Genomic DNA, 16099 nt, shown 5'->3' with positions numbered 1-16099 from the left:
ACTGCTCATGGGCGGTGCTGAGTCCCTGATACACACACACACACACACACACACACACACACACACACAAAGAGAGGTGCTATAACTTTCAAAAACATTCCCCCTCTGCAACTTTTCAGTTTTCACTCTTATATCAACTTTTATGTGAAAAGCACCAGAACACTTCACAGTCACATTTGAAATAAACCAAATCGATAGATGCATGGATGGAGAACAAATGGGAAGACAGATCAACAGATATACTGCATGAATAAATGAACGTGAATGGATGGATAAAAGATGAATGTACACTACCTGTATCTCCTCAATTGTGTGGACGATAAAAGTGTCCTGCAGGTCTTCCATGGCTCCCTCCATCCAGTTGTTAAAGGGCGCTGCCCTTTTGGCAAACTCCAGGTACAGCTGATCAATCGTTTCCAACAGTTTCTCTGTCCTCTGAAGAAAGAGACAAGAGCCAAAACACACATATGAGTGTACTGCACTTACAGCACAAAATCACAGTATCACAGTGTGTCACCAAAGAAGAAATACTGCCCTTTCCTGCAGGTCAGTGTAGAAAGGATTAATTCCATGGGGGTGTATGATAGAAGTGTTTTACCTGCAAGGCCTCGCTGCGTTTCTGAGTTAAAACCCCCAGTGAATCCCACTGATCACAGATCTGCTGACAGCGAGCATTTACACTGGGAGAGTCATAGTACTCCAACTCACTAGAGAGAGAATGAGAGTGAAACTATTAAAACTACTCCAACAAAAGATTACAGATCATGTAAGATACAGATGAAATGTTCTGTGTGTTCTGCTTTAGAACAAAACATTTAAATTATAAAGCATGAAGCAATGTCTGGATCATATCTTTTGGTGCATTTACTGACTTCAGCTCCTGTGCGATGGCAGCAATCTGTTCCACTCTGTCCTGATGAGCTGCAAGGTCACTCTCAAATGCCTCATGCTTCTTCAGCAAAGCTTTGATGTCCGAGAGGGATGCTGTCTCATAGTCTTTCTGCTGCAGCATCTCCTCCTTACCTACAGGGAGCAGCAAAAATCAGCCATACCCTAGAGAGAATGAGGAACTCAATTCTTATAAACCAATAAAAAGAAGTGTTACCGTCAGTCCAGGCCTCATGGATGGCGGCTTTTTGGCGGAATTTCTCTGCAAGGTGGTCGAGTCTCTCCAGTCTGCGAATCTCATTTAGTAGCCACTCTTCATAACCTTTCTCTGCTCCCTCAAGACTTCCCCAAGCATTGGAGATATCCTACACAAGCAGATGATTAATTGAACATCACAGATCCAATTAAGAGAGTTAAATGCTCTAAATCCTGGGGAGATACTTAGGTTGTAAGTGTGTTAGGTTCTCACCGAGACCATCTTCCCCTCTGAGGGCATGAACGCAGGCCGGTTGCTGAGGCGGAGTTTGGTCTGCAGTGTGTTGAAGTTGATCTCCAGCTGACATTTCTCCTGAACTTTGGGTGGTTTGTGAAGTCGTCGGTAGTCCCGAAAATCCTCCAACTTCTGCTGCATGGCCTGCATGGTGTTCTCTGGAACGCGGTTCTCCAACCATGGGATTGTTCTGCGAATCCACTCCAGAAGCTGAAGAGAGCAAGTGACAGACAGAAAAAAAATAGGGAGAAACAACAAAAACAGGGGGAAAAAGAGGATAAAACAAATTGGAAAAAGTTAGGAGCAGACAGAATGAGATAAAAGAGGTTAATGATTGTAGAATTATTTAATTGAGAGATTCCTCTCACAAATATTGATTTGCTAATTGAATATTTTAAAGCTGAGCATTACTAAAACAATTAATTTTCAGTACAAAAATGTCCATGATCCTTTAAGTTTTTCTTAATTTCCATAGATTTGCATGGTCTGGAAAGCTGAATTTTAAATGTCCTGTTTTCCGTGACCTTAACAACACTGCAGAGTAAATGTGCTAGACATTAGCTGAGTTTCAATTACTGAAACTTCTCACTGGCCCTAAATGAGCACAGGTTGAGACAACAGGAGAAGAGAGGAGAGGAGGATGGGAGTGAACAGGAGAGAAGCTCACATCACTGGCCAGTTTCTCATAGTCTTCCATCAGTTGCTCGTTCTCCTGATTGACAGCCAGGACTTTGCAGATCCGATTGGCTGCTGTCTCGGCCTGAGGGGGTAAAGGACAGAGTGAATCTGCTTCTGTTTCTGTGGAAACCACATCAGCGCCATGGCAACGCCATTAAGGTTCTGTCTGTTTAAGTGTGTTGAGGTGCTCAAGTCACTTTATTACCGTTAACCAAATGCAATCAACTGCTATGTCAATAATATCATATAACCTTTCTGTGCGTGTTTAATTATAAATATGTGTATTTTTGGAAAGGGGGGGGAGGTAAGGAAGTGAGTTGGTCAGTCCAGGCCTCATGGATGGCGGCTTTTTGGCGGAATTTCTCTGCAAGGTGGTCGAGTCTCTCCAGTCTGCGAATCTCATTTAGTAGCCACTCTTCATAACCTTTCTCTGCTCCCTCAAGACTTCCCCAAGCATTGGAGATATCCTACACAAGCAGATGATTAATTGAACATCACAGATCCAATTAAGAGAGTTAAATGCTCTAAATCCTGGGGAGATACTTAGGTTGTAAGTGTGTTAGGTTCTCACCGAGACCATCTTCCCCTCTGAGGGCATGAACGCAGGCCGGTTGCTGAGGCGGAGTTTGGTCTGCAGTGTGTTGAAGTTGATCTCCAGCTGACATTTCTCCTGAACTTTGGGTGGTTTGTGAAGTCGTCGGTAGTCCCGAAAATCCTCCAACTTCTGCTGCATGGCCTGCATGGTGTTCTCTGGAACGCGGTTCTCCAACCATGGGATTGTTCTGCGAATCCACTCCAGGAGCTAAAGAGAGCAAGCAACAGAAAAAATGGGGGGAAACAACAAAAACAGGGGAAAAAAAGAGGATAAAACATTGGAAAAAGTTGGGAGCAAACAGAATGAGATCAAGGAGGTAGAGAGAGAAAAAGAGAAAGTTTTAATTATGGTATATATTGTTTTGTATTATGAATTTGACGCAGGGTTCACATAATTTAATAATAAATTTCCATGACTTTTCCAGTCATTCTGGATTATTATAAATATGTGTATTTTTGGAAAGGGGGGGGGAGGTAAGGAAGTGAGTTGCAAGTCTAAAAGCCAGAAAGGAAGAGGAGAAAACAATGATAAATTCAGTTTAGCGCTGTCAGTGACAGACAGTTCAGGCAGTGACTCAGTTTCATGATCATCTTATGAATGCTAATCTGAAATGTTGCTCATGTTGGCACAAAATTGTTATCAATAGTGGATTAAGAAGTTATACTTTTTTATTGGAAAAGCTGCTGTGAAAAAGCATTTTTTTTATGTTTAACTTTTTAATAATAATAAAAAAAAATCAATGAAAACAAAATGCACAGTTTCAGTTTCCATTGTTCAGCTGGAAAAAAAAAAACTAAATTAAATTTTTGTTACTATTGATGTTATTTTTGCATTTTGTGTGTAAAATAAAAATATTTAAAAAAAACATATATTATAAAAAATAATATTTACATTTAAATTGATTACAATTAAAATCCAAAAATTAATCAAACAAAAATGTGATACTGCTTTGTACAAATAATATTGAATTGGCCGTCAAAATATCAAAATTCTGTCATCATCCACTCATCATCATGACACTCCAAACCCAACTTTTGATTTAATAGTTTTTTTTTTATTCTGTGGAAAACAAAGAGTCTCTGACTGTCACCAAAACAATATAATATTGTCTTTTCTAATTAAATTAGCTAGGTTGGTCAAGATACAATTACTGGGCCATGATGACACCAAGTTTTTTAGAAATATCCAAATATTGCATACAACAATCGTGCATGGGTGTGGATGTGATGACGTTTTTCTGAATGCAGAACTGTCTGGCGGGTTTACAGTCAGACTCGTGCCTTATAAGAGCTGACAGGATCTGAATGTGAAGAGAACACACACCCAGCATATAGTAACTATCTATCGAGGGATGTTAGTCATCAGCTCAGAAACACTCACAAAGAGTTGAGGAAACCCAGCAGGATGTGATGAATCAGCACAGTGAAGTAGTAACTTTCACCCTGTCAGTGAGAAACATGCTTTCTCTGAATGAACTATTACTTTCTAAAGTGAGTCTATCTGAACTGATTCAAATACACGAGTCTGTCTAAACTGATTCAGAAGTAAAAAGTGTAAACATTATTTTGTGGTATATGCTGCTTATGATGTGGCTTCACTGGCTTAAAGCTCAAGAGCTTGTCTAAGCTGATTCACTGCTGAGGAAATGGCTATTGATTTTAAACTAATTTTCTGGACTAATTCTGTACTAACACACAATGAATTATGAACAATAAAAGTCATTTGAATAGGAACGAACCGACTGTCCCAGTGAAGCTTCCTGCTGAATTTTAGCTGGACATGATCGTCGACGTGTATTTTGATATGTAAAGAAGTTTGATGGTTTCTATACCAGAGCCCTGTGTGTGCGTACAGATGTGTGGAGAAACAGAGCTAGGTGTGTTATGTAATATTACAGCAGGGTTGCCATGGAAACAGCCAGAACTGAGACAAAACCCAGGAAAGAAAGAAATTAATATCACAGCCAAACAAGAAATAAGTAAGAAATCACAATGAAGTTTCAGAGCAGACAGGTTCTGACCCGTCAGTGAGATCATAAAAAGAGCACCTGTAAGTGACATCATTCAAAACTGACCTCACCACACTATCCCTTGTGAAAAAGTTTGCTTAATTGTAATGTGTACATCAAATCTTAAAAGTATATTTAAAAAGAACTGTACTTGCAGATAGCAACATACTTGCAATATTAATGAATTTAAGTGTACTTAAAGATATTGTTTCTTAACACACTTTTTAACACAATTTTAAAAACTTTGTAAATAAAAATGTTTACTTTAAAGGAACACTCCACTATTTTTGAAAATAGGCTCATTTTCCAACTCACCTAGAGTTAAATAATTGAGTTTTACCGTTTTCGAATCCATTCAGCCGATCTCCGGGTCTGGTGGTAGCACTTTTAGCTGTAGCTTAGCATAGATCATTGAATCTGATTAGACCGTTAGCATCTCGCTCAAAAATGACCAAAGAGTTTCTATATTTTTCCTATTTAAAACTTGACTCTTCTGTAGTTACATCGTGTACTAAGACTGACGGAAAATGAAAAGTTGCGATTTTCTAGGCCGATATGGCTAGGAACTATACTCTCATTCCGGCGTAATAATCAAGGAACTTTGCTGCCGTACCATGGGTGCAGCAGGCGCAATGATATTACGCAGCGCCTGAAAATGGACTAACTTCCGTCAACATAACCAACGTGACCACCTGCTTGCACAGGGAGCGTGCTGGGGACTATTTTCAGGCGCTGCGTAATATCATTGCGCCTGCTGCACCCATGGTACGGCAGCAAAGTTCCTTGATTATTACGCCAGAATGAGAGTATAGAAGACTATATAAAAATATAGAAACTCTTTGGTCATTTTTGAGCGAGATGCTAACGTTCTAATCAGATTCAATGATCTATGCTAAGCTACAGCTAAAAGTGCTACGCCAGAGCCGGAGATCGGCTGAATGGATTCGAAAACGGTAAAACTCAACTGTTTAACTCTAGGGAAGTTGGAAAATGAGCCTATTTTCAAAAATAGTGGAGTGTTCCTTTACGTATATGTTTGTGTTGACTAACATACTAATGCAAATGTAAAATACTTGATTGCAATTTTAAACTTCAGTGTGTTATTCAATATCACATTTGAAGTTTATATTTTAAATGTACTAAATTGCAACTTCATTGCAAATTTATAGTTACAAATATATTTAAACACATGACATACAACGGAACAGAAATTTATTCTATTGAAGTTTCAACAGAAATGGCATTAAAAGATATTTTAGTTTACCATAAAAGCTTGTCAGCACATGCAGCAGAACACTTTCACCATATTTCAAAGAAAATCAAAAGAAGTGCATATGAAATTACATATAAAGATGTACTTAACGCCTACTTAAGTGGGTAAAAAACAATCTTTAAATCAAACTGCATTTAATATAAATGTAAACTGTAAATCATTTTCATTTAATTGCAAATAACATGCAGTTAAGTGTTTGAAAACATTGCATGCAATTTGCACTTCTTTTTAAGGCATATTATTTCCATAATAAGTACTCTTTTTAAAAGAATGCAAAATATCCCTCTTTTTCAAAAAGGAGTTCAGATTAGTGAAGAATACATCTCTTACATTTCTTTATTGGCACTGCTTTTTAGGGTTCTGATGAAAGCAGAGATCTGATTGGCTGTCTAGATTTGACTGGGTTTGTGATGTGGAAGCTTGTGTCCTGATTGGCTGATGTCTGTCTGCGCTCACCTTCTGTTTGCCTGAGAAGGCGTGGTAGTAACATGACACATACGTCATGATGGCCTTTTCATCAGGACGCAACGTACTAACGATATCTGCCCAGGAAAAGAGGGAGTGGGAACAGAGAGAGAAAAGGAGGTGGAGAGGAAGGGAGAGAAAAAAAAGCACAGAGTAAAAGACTGCATAGACACAAAGGCAAACGGGGCACAGTTCTACAGAAATGATACAAGGCATGAAGAGGTCTCCAGGAAGTCTCATTGATGCCGGGAATGTTTGAGTATTTCTTTTAGGAGACTGGAGTGGAGACAAACTCATGCCTTCATCATAAGACTTCATTTCCTTCATGCAACAGATGGAAAGACTCATGCAACTGTAGGGGGAGCATGAGCCCTGAGGGGCGGAGCTTAGCACTGCAAAGAGTCAGAGAGAGTCAGACTGTTAGGAGAGTAGGAAACCACGACAACCAGTAATCACTGCTACTGGTGATCACAAAACCCAGTGAGGAGAAACAGAGTGAGGGGAGGGACGTATTGGGTGAGTGTAGAAGTTCATGGCATTGGAAGGGGTGCCCTGCGATACCTTCTGCGCCCCAGAGAAGGCATGGTAGAAGCTAGAAACGTAGGTCATGATGGCCTTCTCATCAGGACGGGCTGTACCAACAATATCTGCAGAGAAAGAAGGGGGTGATATTAAAGTAATGAGAGAATAAATTAATAATCAGAGCACATCACACACACTTCAGAGGCCCATCTGAGGTGACTTCCTGTGTAAAGAAAGCATTGTTAATGTGAATGGATATGAAACTACTATAGTCAACCAAAAATTAAGCTAATCATTAAAATGTTTGAACAAGTTTTGACTTTTCTGAAGGAAACACTTTGAGCAACAAATGCTTCTGAGCAACAAAATAGTTGTTATAGTTTTTGGTAAGTTTAGGTTTTTGGTTTTTGTGTAAATGAAATGTTCCAGTACAGCCACTTGACACTTTTCTCCTTCGTTGTAAATCAATGTTCAGATACAAATTATGCTGGTTTTAATGTCACCATCTTTTTTCTGGGACATTACACTGTTTCTGAGACTGCTACACTGTTAAAATAAAATGTATTTTTTTGTGTTGGGGCCAGTAAAAAATGTGAATTTGTGTATTGTTTTCTATCTGTGTGAACTGTGTAAAGTGGCTTTTATGTTTAAATAGAAAGTTGCAAGAAAGAAAAGACAGTTCAGTATGCAAATAGATGTAAGAACGAAGACCCATTTAAATTCATTATGCAAATATTATTGCCATCTCGCATGCTAAACATTCTATCAATCTAAATCAATGAAAGATTTTCTAACTTTGATCTTAAATTTGTTAAAGTTAAGAACAGAAAACCAAAGCTGTATGTCAAGCGGCTACTTAGGATTTAAAAATGTTTGAGGAACATCAATCTAGTGCAACAGTGCAACAATCTAAATGTGACCCTGGACCACAAAACCAGTCTTAAATAGCACAGGTATATTTGTAGCAATAGCCAAAAATGCATTGTATGGGTCAACATTATCGATTTTTCTTTATGCCAAAAATCATGAGGATATTAGGTAAAGACCATGTTCCATGAAGATATTTTATAAATTTCCTACCATAAATATATCAAAACCTAATTTTTGATTAGTAATATGCATTGCTAAGGACTTCATTTGGTCAACTTTAAAGGCGATTTTCTCAATATTTAGATTTTTTTAAACCCTCAGATTCCAGATTTTCAAATAGTTGTATCTCGGCCAAATATTGTCCTATCCTAACAAACCATACATCAATGGAAAGCTTATTTATTCAGCATATGACTGGTTTTGTGATCCAGGGTCACAAATAATATCCTAAAAATCCTTTCGAACAGACTATGTTAAGGAAACATCCACAATCATGCCTGCAGTAATGGGGTGTAATTCAACCTACACACATACCTGCAGTCCTCCTACAGCTCTATATTTAGACAGAGGTCTAACCTAATTTTACAGTGAAGTGGAACAGAAAGAAACCTGTCCTCTACACGTCTCACCTTCTGCATCCAGCATCTTAGGGATGTCCAGGTACTTTTCAGCGACGTCAAAGGCGGTGTTCAGATTAGTCATTGGGTCGTCCTGAGTGAGAGCAAACATCAAAGCATGGGTCATGGTCTTTCATACTGCTGGTCTCTATATGTGGTCAGAGGTTCTGGTAATGTCTCACCTTGCGCAGTTTACCGTAATCAATGAGCTCTGGACGATGTCTGTGAATGAGTGCACAGAAGCCCAATCCATCCTTCCAACTGACAGGGAGAGAGACAGAAAGAGAAATGTAATATATGATGCTGTAGCTCAGCGTTCAGTTGCAGTATCTCTGTCAGTCTTGATCTTTTCCCATCATTCACTCTGCTTCTCTCTAATGCTCATTTCCTGTCTGCTCACCTGATGTGGAAATTCTGGATGTTGACATTTTTGTAGGGAGCTGTTTTTCTCTGGCACCACAGCAGCAGGCCTTCTTTAGCTGAGGTCTCTGCACACACACACACACACACACACACTTGTATCAAATGGAATCTCAGGAGTGGAAAGATAAAATTGTCATTTAAATGACTCACACATTCCTGACATTACGTTTGTATTAAACAATGAATATTCAGAAATCCAAAAGAGCAGAACTGTATTTTTAGTCAGTCATTCTGTTCACTCTCGTGTTATTTAATACACACAACTTAACTGCCTGCCTACTGCCTTTTTTTTTTCCAGATCTAATGCATCACTTAGGCTATAAACTGAAAAGTATGTGTGTGTGTGATATTTATATATACCCTCCACTGAGATGTCCTGGATGGCGAAGCGGAGGATAATGGTCCAGATCATCCCCAGAGTCATCTTAGCGTTCCCATCAACAATCTCTGAGCAGAACAAACACACGCACACCAGCATCACATTTACTGTAACAGCTCAACAATGAGATAATTTTACAAACAAAAGCCATATCAGAACCAGAAAGCAGCTTATATAATTCAGATAATTCTGCATTGACAAGAAATTAGACTTGCAAATATAATAAACATGCAGACAGTTTACCATTTACATAAGGCTATATAATTTTCTAGAAATATATACATCATTATTTATATATTTTTTATTTCTTTTTATAATTTCACTTTTTTTGCACTACAGTTGTGACAACAAAAATGCTTTATTGTTATGAAAATAATGACACTTACAAAAAAACAGTCCTACAAATATGCTTCATTACGTCATTACTCATTATTACTTTTTCCTTTTGATTTTCTGCTTGATTCACTACTGTGAAAATTCCTCTGGCATCCCTCCACCATCCCAAATACACATTTATTTTCATTAATTTCAATTATATCTTAAATATAATTTAAGCTTTATTCATTAATTAGGACTGTAGAGAGCAGGTTGTGAGCATTAGTGAGTGTTTAGCAAGGTTTTAGAGTCTAAAGTGCAGGAGAATAGCTTTGCTAGGTTATTTTCTTTGATATGAAAACAATGTAACTAAACTATCTAAACTTTTGTTATACTTTTAAAACAAAACTGCTGAACATGTTCCCAAAAGGTCCTTTTTGGAGACATTCTTAAAGGGACAAATGGTTTATAAAGGCTAAATTATATGAAGACTAAATAATGTCTGTATTCACTTCTAAATACACCAAAAGTTTCATTTTAATTAATTTATTTTTATTTTTTGTTACACATAGATGTGGATGGGAAGTCCCCATTTAAATATCTAGGTAAACATGCGTGTTTCCTCTCCCTTTTCTTAAGATAATTTCATAATACACTCCACACACATCCCAGTATGTGTGTGTAAGTGCATCCCGGCTCTGCCAGACACACAAACACACACACACACACACAACTGGTAACAGTATTTGACCAAGGCAAAGGCTTTGGTAGATGGCTAATCTGTCTGGAATGCTGCTCTGGATTATACATAGAGAGAGAGACCAGCTAACATGACAAATACACACACACACTATAGACTGGTCTAATATATGTGTGATACTGCGAGAACCACCAACTCGATGTAAAAATTATGGCTTTACCCACAATTGCACTTTTGTGCAAGGTGTAGTTTATTTACAGCACCGTAGATATATACAAAAGTCCACGAGTGATGGCGTGAAAAAATATATACAGTGTAATCACCAAGACAAAAAAATATAAAGTGACAAAGAAACAACAAATTGAAAAATGAAGACAAAAAAAATATATACAAAATATATACACAAAGGGTATCTTCAATATACTCGCTTTGATGGGGGTTGCTCACTGCACTACTGTTGCACGCTTGCGTTCGACTTGGTTAACAAGTGATAAATGTGAGTCTGGCCTCCCTTTTTATTGGCCAGACTCCGCCCCTTCTTTGGACGTACCATTTTTAAAACAATACATTTTCCAGTTACCTCTGTACATATATACAATAGCCATATTTTACAAACACAAAACCTCATTTCAACATTATATACACAAAATAAAACCAATAATATAAATGACCATGATTTTACTTTTACATTTGTCAGTCTTTAACCTATTTAACAATGGTTTTGTCCGATTTTGAGCACAGTGCGCCAGCGTGGCGCCAACAATGACATCATAAGCGGCTGACGCTCAATCGTTCGGTTTCGCCGGTGCCACCAGCAAGACTGATCACGCCAAACACTCGTGACCAACATTAAACAAACATGGAATGCGCAACATAAATGAGACAATGCATGTAGTATGTATGATCGGGATGAATCTGGAACAGGGTAATGTAATGTGTGAAACTGTCCATGGGCTGTCAAGACGGCATGTGCAACCAAACAGAGGGCAAGGGAAATCAGCGGGGTGAGTATGTGTGTGTGTGTGTGTGTGTGTGCGTGCTGTACCCAGCGGGGATATCTACTTCATCACAATATGTCAGCTATAAACTGCATGTCTAACCTATTTAACTGTATGGAATGGGGAGGGGCTTCATATGACATGAGATACAAGTACATATCACACACAGGCAGAGCATCTGATAGTCATTGATCTCACATGCTGAAACACTGAACTCATGACCCCAGAAGCCTGCAGGATATAGGTCACTGCTAAAGGGGGGGACGGGGACCTACCCTCTGCTCCAATAGAAACCAGTTTGACTCCTTTGCTTGCAATGAAGTTCAGAGCTTTATTCACATTGGAGATCTTATGAACTCTCATCTTTCCTCTCTCTGGTTTGGCCAAGCGTTCGCCTACAGAAAAAGAATTTAAATATTACATAATATTACATCACACACAACATTCTGCCCTCAGGTGACTTAAACATGTACATAAATATTTTGATCAAATATTTATTCCTGACAGTTGTCAACTAACTTGTAGTATGCAAGTTCTATATTTAAATTTTTTATTTTTTTTTTTGGCAAATTTCTATGTACAGAGAGATGAAAACAGGGTTTCCCGATTCAGATTAGATCCACAAGTTCTTGATTCAATTAAATTTGGCTTGTTTTTAATTCTTTTAAGTATATTTCGGTTATAATGTCTATTTTGCTTACACGTGAAAAAAATTCTCTATCGGCTAATGCTATAAATTATACACTTTGTGTAACTAACTTTGTGTAACTAATTTTCATATCATCATAGAAGATACAAGCTTTAAAAGGTAGAGGGGTGGACTGGGTTCAAGGTGGGACTGTGGTTAGAGGTCACTGACCTGAAATGACCTCTAGGAGCAGCATGAGTTTGAGTCCATCTCTAAAATCCTCCTCAATGTTTTCGATCTGCGTCCCTGCCTTTCGTAGATGAGAATTGCACCACGCAGTAAACGTCTAAAAAAAAGAGTGATTTATAAGTTTAGAAGAGAAATAAAGCCAAAACACAATGCAAACTTAAATCGCCTGGAATGTGCAAATAAGACTTGGCAGAAAATATTAAACTTCAATACATTCACAAAATCCACACTGAAATGTGCAGCTCAAATGGTTAAAGGGGTCATATGATGCTTTTTTAAAGATCATTATTTTGTGTATTTGGTGTAACAGAATATGTTGACATGCTTTGTCCATAAAATGCATTGCTGTTCTGTTGTAAGTAATCTTAAAGATTCCTAAATGCATCTACTTCTGGAAGGCCAAATAAAGTGCTTTTGCTTTCGCCTAGAAACACACAGCGTCTCCCTGACATGGCTGCTTCAACACTAACTGCGGTTACTGGAACCACGCCTTCTTTCTTTGCGTGCACATTTGGGCGGCATTATGCTAATGTTTCCACATAGTGAGGTAGATATGTGGGGGCGTGTTAGAACGAGCCGTTTTAGGGGGGCGTGGCAGAGTCTTAACTTTGATAAAGAATATCTCTTTGGATTTGAGACTTTAGTCTTTGCAACTTCAGGGATCTTATCTATGCACAATCAGCTTGTAACACTCCAAAGAGAAAGGAAAACTTGAAATCGCATCATATGACCCCTTTAAGATCAGACTGAAATTATCAGTAACATTGTTGAATATAAATGTAAGCATTTCAGAAGAATCTGCAGAGCTGTAGGTGCTACACAAAGCCTGAAACAGCACACGAAAGTTATGTTGATAGTACAATACTCTTAAAATATCAATGAAAATATGTAATTTCCTGATGATATGACCAATTTAACCAGTTTTATTTATTTCACACAGCTGCGCTATGCAAGCGCTTAAATACTTTGGTAATTCTGTATTCATCTACAGCCATGCCTGATTGTGACAGTGAAAGAGAGAGTAGGGGAGGGTAAGTGCTCGACAGAGGTTGTCATGGCAGCGCTGAGTATCTGTGGCTTCAGGATTCTTCGGTATGTTAGCGAGCTGATGAGAAACAGCTGTGGAGCAGAACAGAAGCTAAACACACTCACACTCTAATACGATTGATATGCCACTTAACGGAATCAAGAGACACTTTAGCTTATGCACGTAAAAGCAGGAGTTTGTTCCAACTTTGAGAGACGAGGAGAAATTTCTAGATCTGGACATGAGGAGAGACAGTACTGCTACATGATGGGATACAGCCAATCCCCACGGGTGGGCTGGGGTGCGCAGTTTAATGATGGATTATGGGTAATAGAGCGCAGGTCAGGTGAGAAACATTGTGGAATTTGGCAGCTAATAAAAGGAAATGCCATAACATTGGAATATCTGGAGGTAAATGTGAGTCAAGCAGAATTATAAATTAATTCAAGAGGAAGTGCAGACACTGGTCGGCAAGCACACACACAAGAGCCACGACTGCAATATTCCAACTTCAGTATGCAAATCAAAATGTGAAAGAATAAAAGCTATGAAGCTATCAATTATACACACTTAAACATTAGACAAACTCTAAAACTAGAGAGATACAATAAACACTCAAGATGTACGAGCTACCATAAGTTTCTGCAAGCAATGCGACAAAACTAGATTTCTTCCAATAAAAATCACTGAATGTGCCCACTGTAGCATGTCACGCTTTTAGTTGAGGGATGTGCAAAACAACATGTTTTTAACTAGCCGCCGGGCTGCCTAAGCGACTATTCAACTAATAGTTTTATAAAGAAATCCTGTGTAATTAGGCTGACTGGTTTTCTTAGGGGGGCGTTAATATAAGACATGTTCTTCTGTTCAAGAACAGTTCGACAGAGCACTGAATTTAATGAAAGGATGAATTTATAGATGTTTCACCATGCAAACAGCTAAAGCACAGGATGCTGTTTGCATGCTAATTAAATGCTAAAATTTCAAAACCAACACACACACACCCACACCATCATTCTCAAGTTTTGGGTTTTTTAATGTCTTTGAAAGACATGTCTCTTATTCTCAGCAAAACTGCATCAAAAAATCTGAAAAACAGTAATATTGTGAAATATTAATACCATTTAAAAAGAACTGTTTTATATCTTAATATATTTTAAAATGTAATTTATTTCTGTGATGGCAAAGCAGCCATTACTCTAGTCTTCAGTATCACATGACTCCTCAGAAATTGTTCGAATATGCTGATTTGGTGCTCAAGAACATTAAAAAGTTAATTTTCAAAAACACTAATAATGTAATATACATTTTCAGCGTAATCTTTAATAGATCTTAACATGAATATGCATTCTGATAGAGTACATTATAATGTTGTAATGTCTAAATTCACTATTTAAAATAATAACAATTATTTTAGACTTTCGTTTTTTATTTATTCAGACAAAATATTGTAGAAATGTAATATTATTTAATAACATTACTAATTATTTAAATTTAATATTTAAATAATTAATTTTAATATTTAAGAATTATTTCCATTTTACGGAAGATATCCTATAAATATGAACAGCTTTTCATATCAGACAGAATTTTAAGATCAGCACATTCCTAATCTAATGCAATGTCATTCATACATTTTTGATGTACGTATGTATAAGTGACCAAATACATTTTGGGCCACTGTACATTCATTCTCAGTGTGAGAGACAGAGAAAGAGATCAGGAATGAAACTTCTCAACACACAAATGCCTGTGCAGCTCCGCCTACACAGGTGTGCACGTGTGACAGGTGTAACAGCTGTTACCGGTTTAAACAAAATGCTGACCGCATACACACACAGACACTAATGACATCATCCCCTTTCAATGGATGAAATGCCTGTCTGTCTCGGTTTATCTTTCACATTAGTGCTGATTGCTAAGGCAAACATCATTACTGCTTTGAACAAACCCCTATCCCCGAGTATTAGACACATAACTCTAGTAAAAATTAGGGCTGTGCGATTAATCGAAATCGAATCGCGATTTGATACATTGCGATTTGCTAATCGCAAAGCCTGCGATGTGGACACGATATTACTCTGTTCCAGAGCATATGCATGACTGCCAGCCTTGAGTTGCAGTCTTACTAACCAATAGAGTGAGCGCACCTCCGTTCTCCCCAATCAGCACTGCTCTAGCCAACTGCGTAAACGCCCACCATTAAAAAAAAAACTATCAGAAAGCGGGAGAGAGACAGAGTGGGATTATGGCGTCTACAGGGTCAGATCGATAGTTAGGCAAATTAAAACTAAAGAAAAACGTATGTAACTTAAGCTTCGAAATGACAGACAACGAACAAAAAAGGTAATTTGCAAGAGCTGCATCACAACGCATATCAAGAGCTCCCTTATCGGTTCTGTTTTCAGTACTGGAGAATAAAAGATACATTCTTAGATGTTTTTGTTAGTACATGAACGTTATCTTACACATTTTTATCTCCCCGACAGATTAATTTGCAAATAAGTTTATAATGCATGTTCGCTATTCCCAACTCAGAAGACCGCACACACAGCCTGTGTCTCTGAATGCTCGTTTATACTCGCGCCTGGCTCCGCGTTGCTTGATGCACGCGCGCAACCTGTGTCGACTCGCGCCTGGCTCCGCGTTTAAGACGTATGTAAATTCAGTCTAACTGCTTGCTAATTTCACTTGGATGAAATGAAACATTCAGCACATTTTCCACTTGTTCTTAAAATCCCAAATACTTAAAAATGAATAAATCAGCCTATGTAACACATGTAATAATTGACTAAAGAAATACAGTTCTTTATTTATAAAAAAATAAACAAATCTTTCCTGTGAAATTCAGTAATTAAGTTAATTCTGTAAAAGTAGTTATACCATCATTTGCCTGCTGAAAAAAAAAAAACAATAGAACCCTTCCCAAAACACAATAGAAAATTCAATGGATTTCAGGGTTATAATGGGAATT

The 16099-nt window shown here is 37.9% G+C and overlaps 1 protein-coding gene across 5 annotated transcripts in view; it reads right to left on the bottom strand.

Moving 5' to 3' along the window:
• Positions 1 to 16099, bottom strand: part of LOC107654957 (alpha-actinin-1) — a 35637-nt gene that overhangs the window by 8086 nt on the left and 11452 nt on the right. For 3 of the 5 annotated variants that reach the window (XM_016442306.1, XM_016442302.1, XM_016442304.1), the window contains exons 2-14: positions 12081 to 12195; positions 11497 to 11616; positions 9190 to 9276; positions 8807 to 8894; positions 8589 to 8667; positions 8419 to 8500; positions 6959 to 7044; positions 2046 to 2138; positions 1358 to 1588; positions 1106 to 1253; positions 873 to 1023; positions 599 to 707; positions 295 to 435 (exon numbers count right to left, since the gene is read on the bottom strand). In XM_016442306.1, coding sequence (XP_016297792.1) covers positions 295 to 435; positions 599 to 707; positions 873 to 1023; positions 1106 to 1253; positions 1358 to 1588; positions 2046 to 2138; positions 6959 to 7044; positions 8419 to 8500; positions 8589 to 8667; positions 8807 to 8894; positions 9190 to 9276; positions 11497 to 11616; positions 12081 to 12195 — 1530 coding nt within the window. Of the gene's footprint in view, positions 1 to 294; positions 436 to 598; positions 708 to 872; positions 1024 to 1105; positions 1254 to 1357; positions 1589 to 2045; positions 2139 to 6388; positions 6731 to 6958; positions 7045 to 8418; positions 8501 to 8588; positions 8668 to 8806; positions 8895 to 9189; positions 9277 to 11496; positions 11617 to 12080; positions 12196 to 16099 lie in introns of those variants that run through there. The other 2 variants (XM_016442307.1, XM_016442305.1) reach the window with 2 other exon arrangements.

Source organism: Sinocyclocheilus anshuiensis, unplaced genomic scaffold (genome assembly GCF_001515605.1).
Source record: "Sinocyclocheilus anshuiensis isolate Anshui unplaced genomic scaffold, SAMN03320099.WGS_v1.1 scaffold487, whole genome shotgun sequence".
Classification (NCBI taxonomy): Eukaryota; Metazoa; Chordata; class Actinopteri; order Cypriniformes; family Cyprinidae; genus Sinocyclocheilus; species Sinocyclocheilus anshuiensis.
The sequence above is the reverse complement of the archived record's forward strand: the minus strand, read 5'-3'. Positions and strand labels throughout refer to the sequence as shown.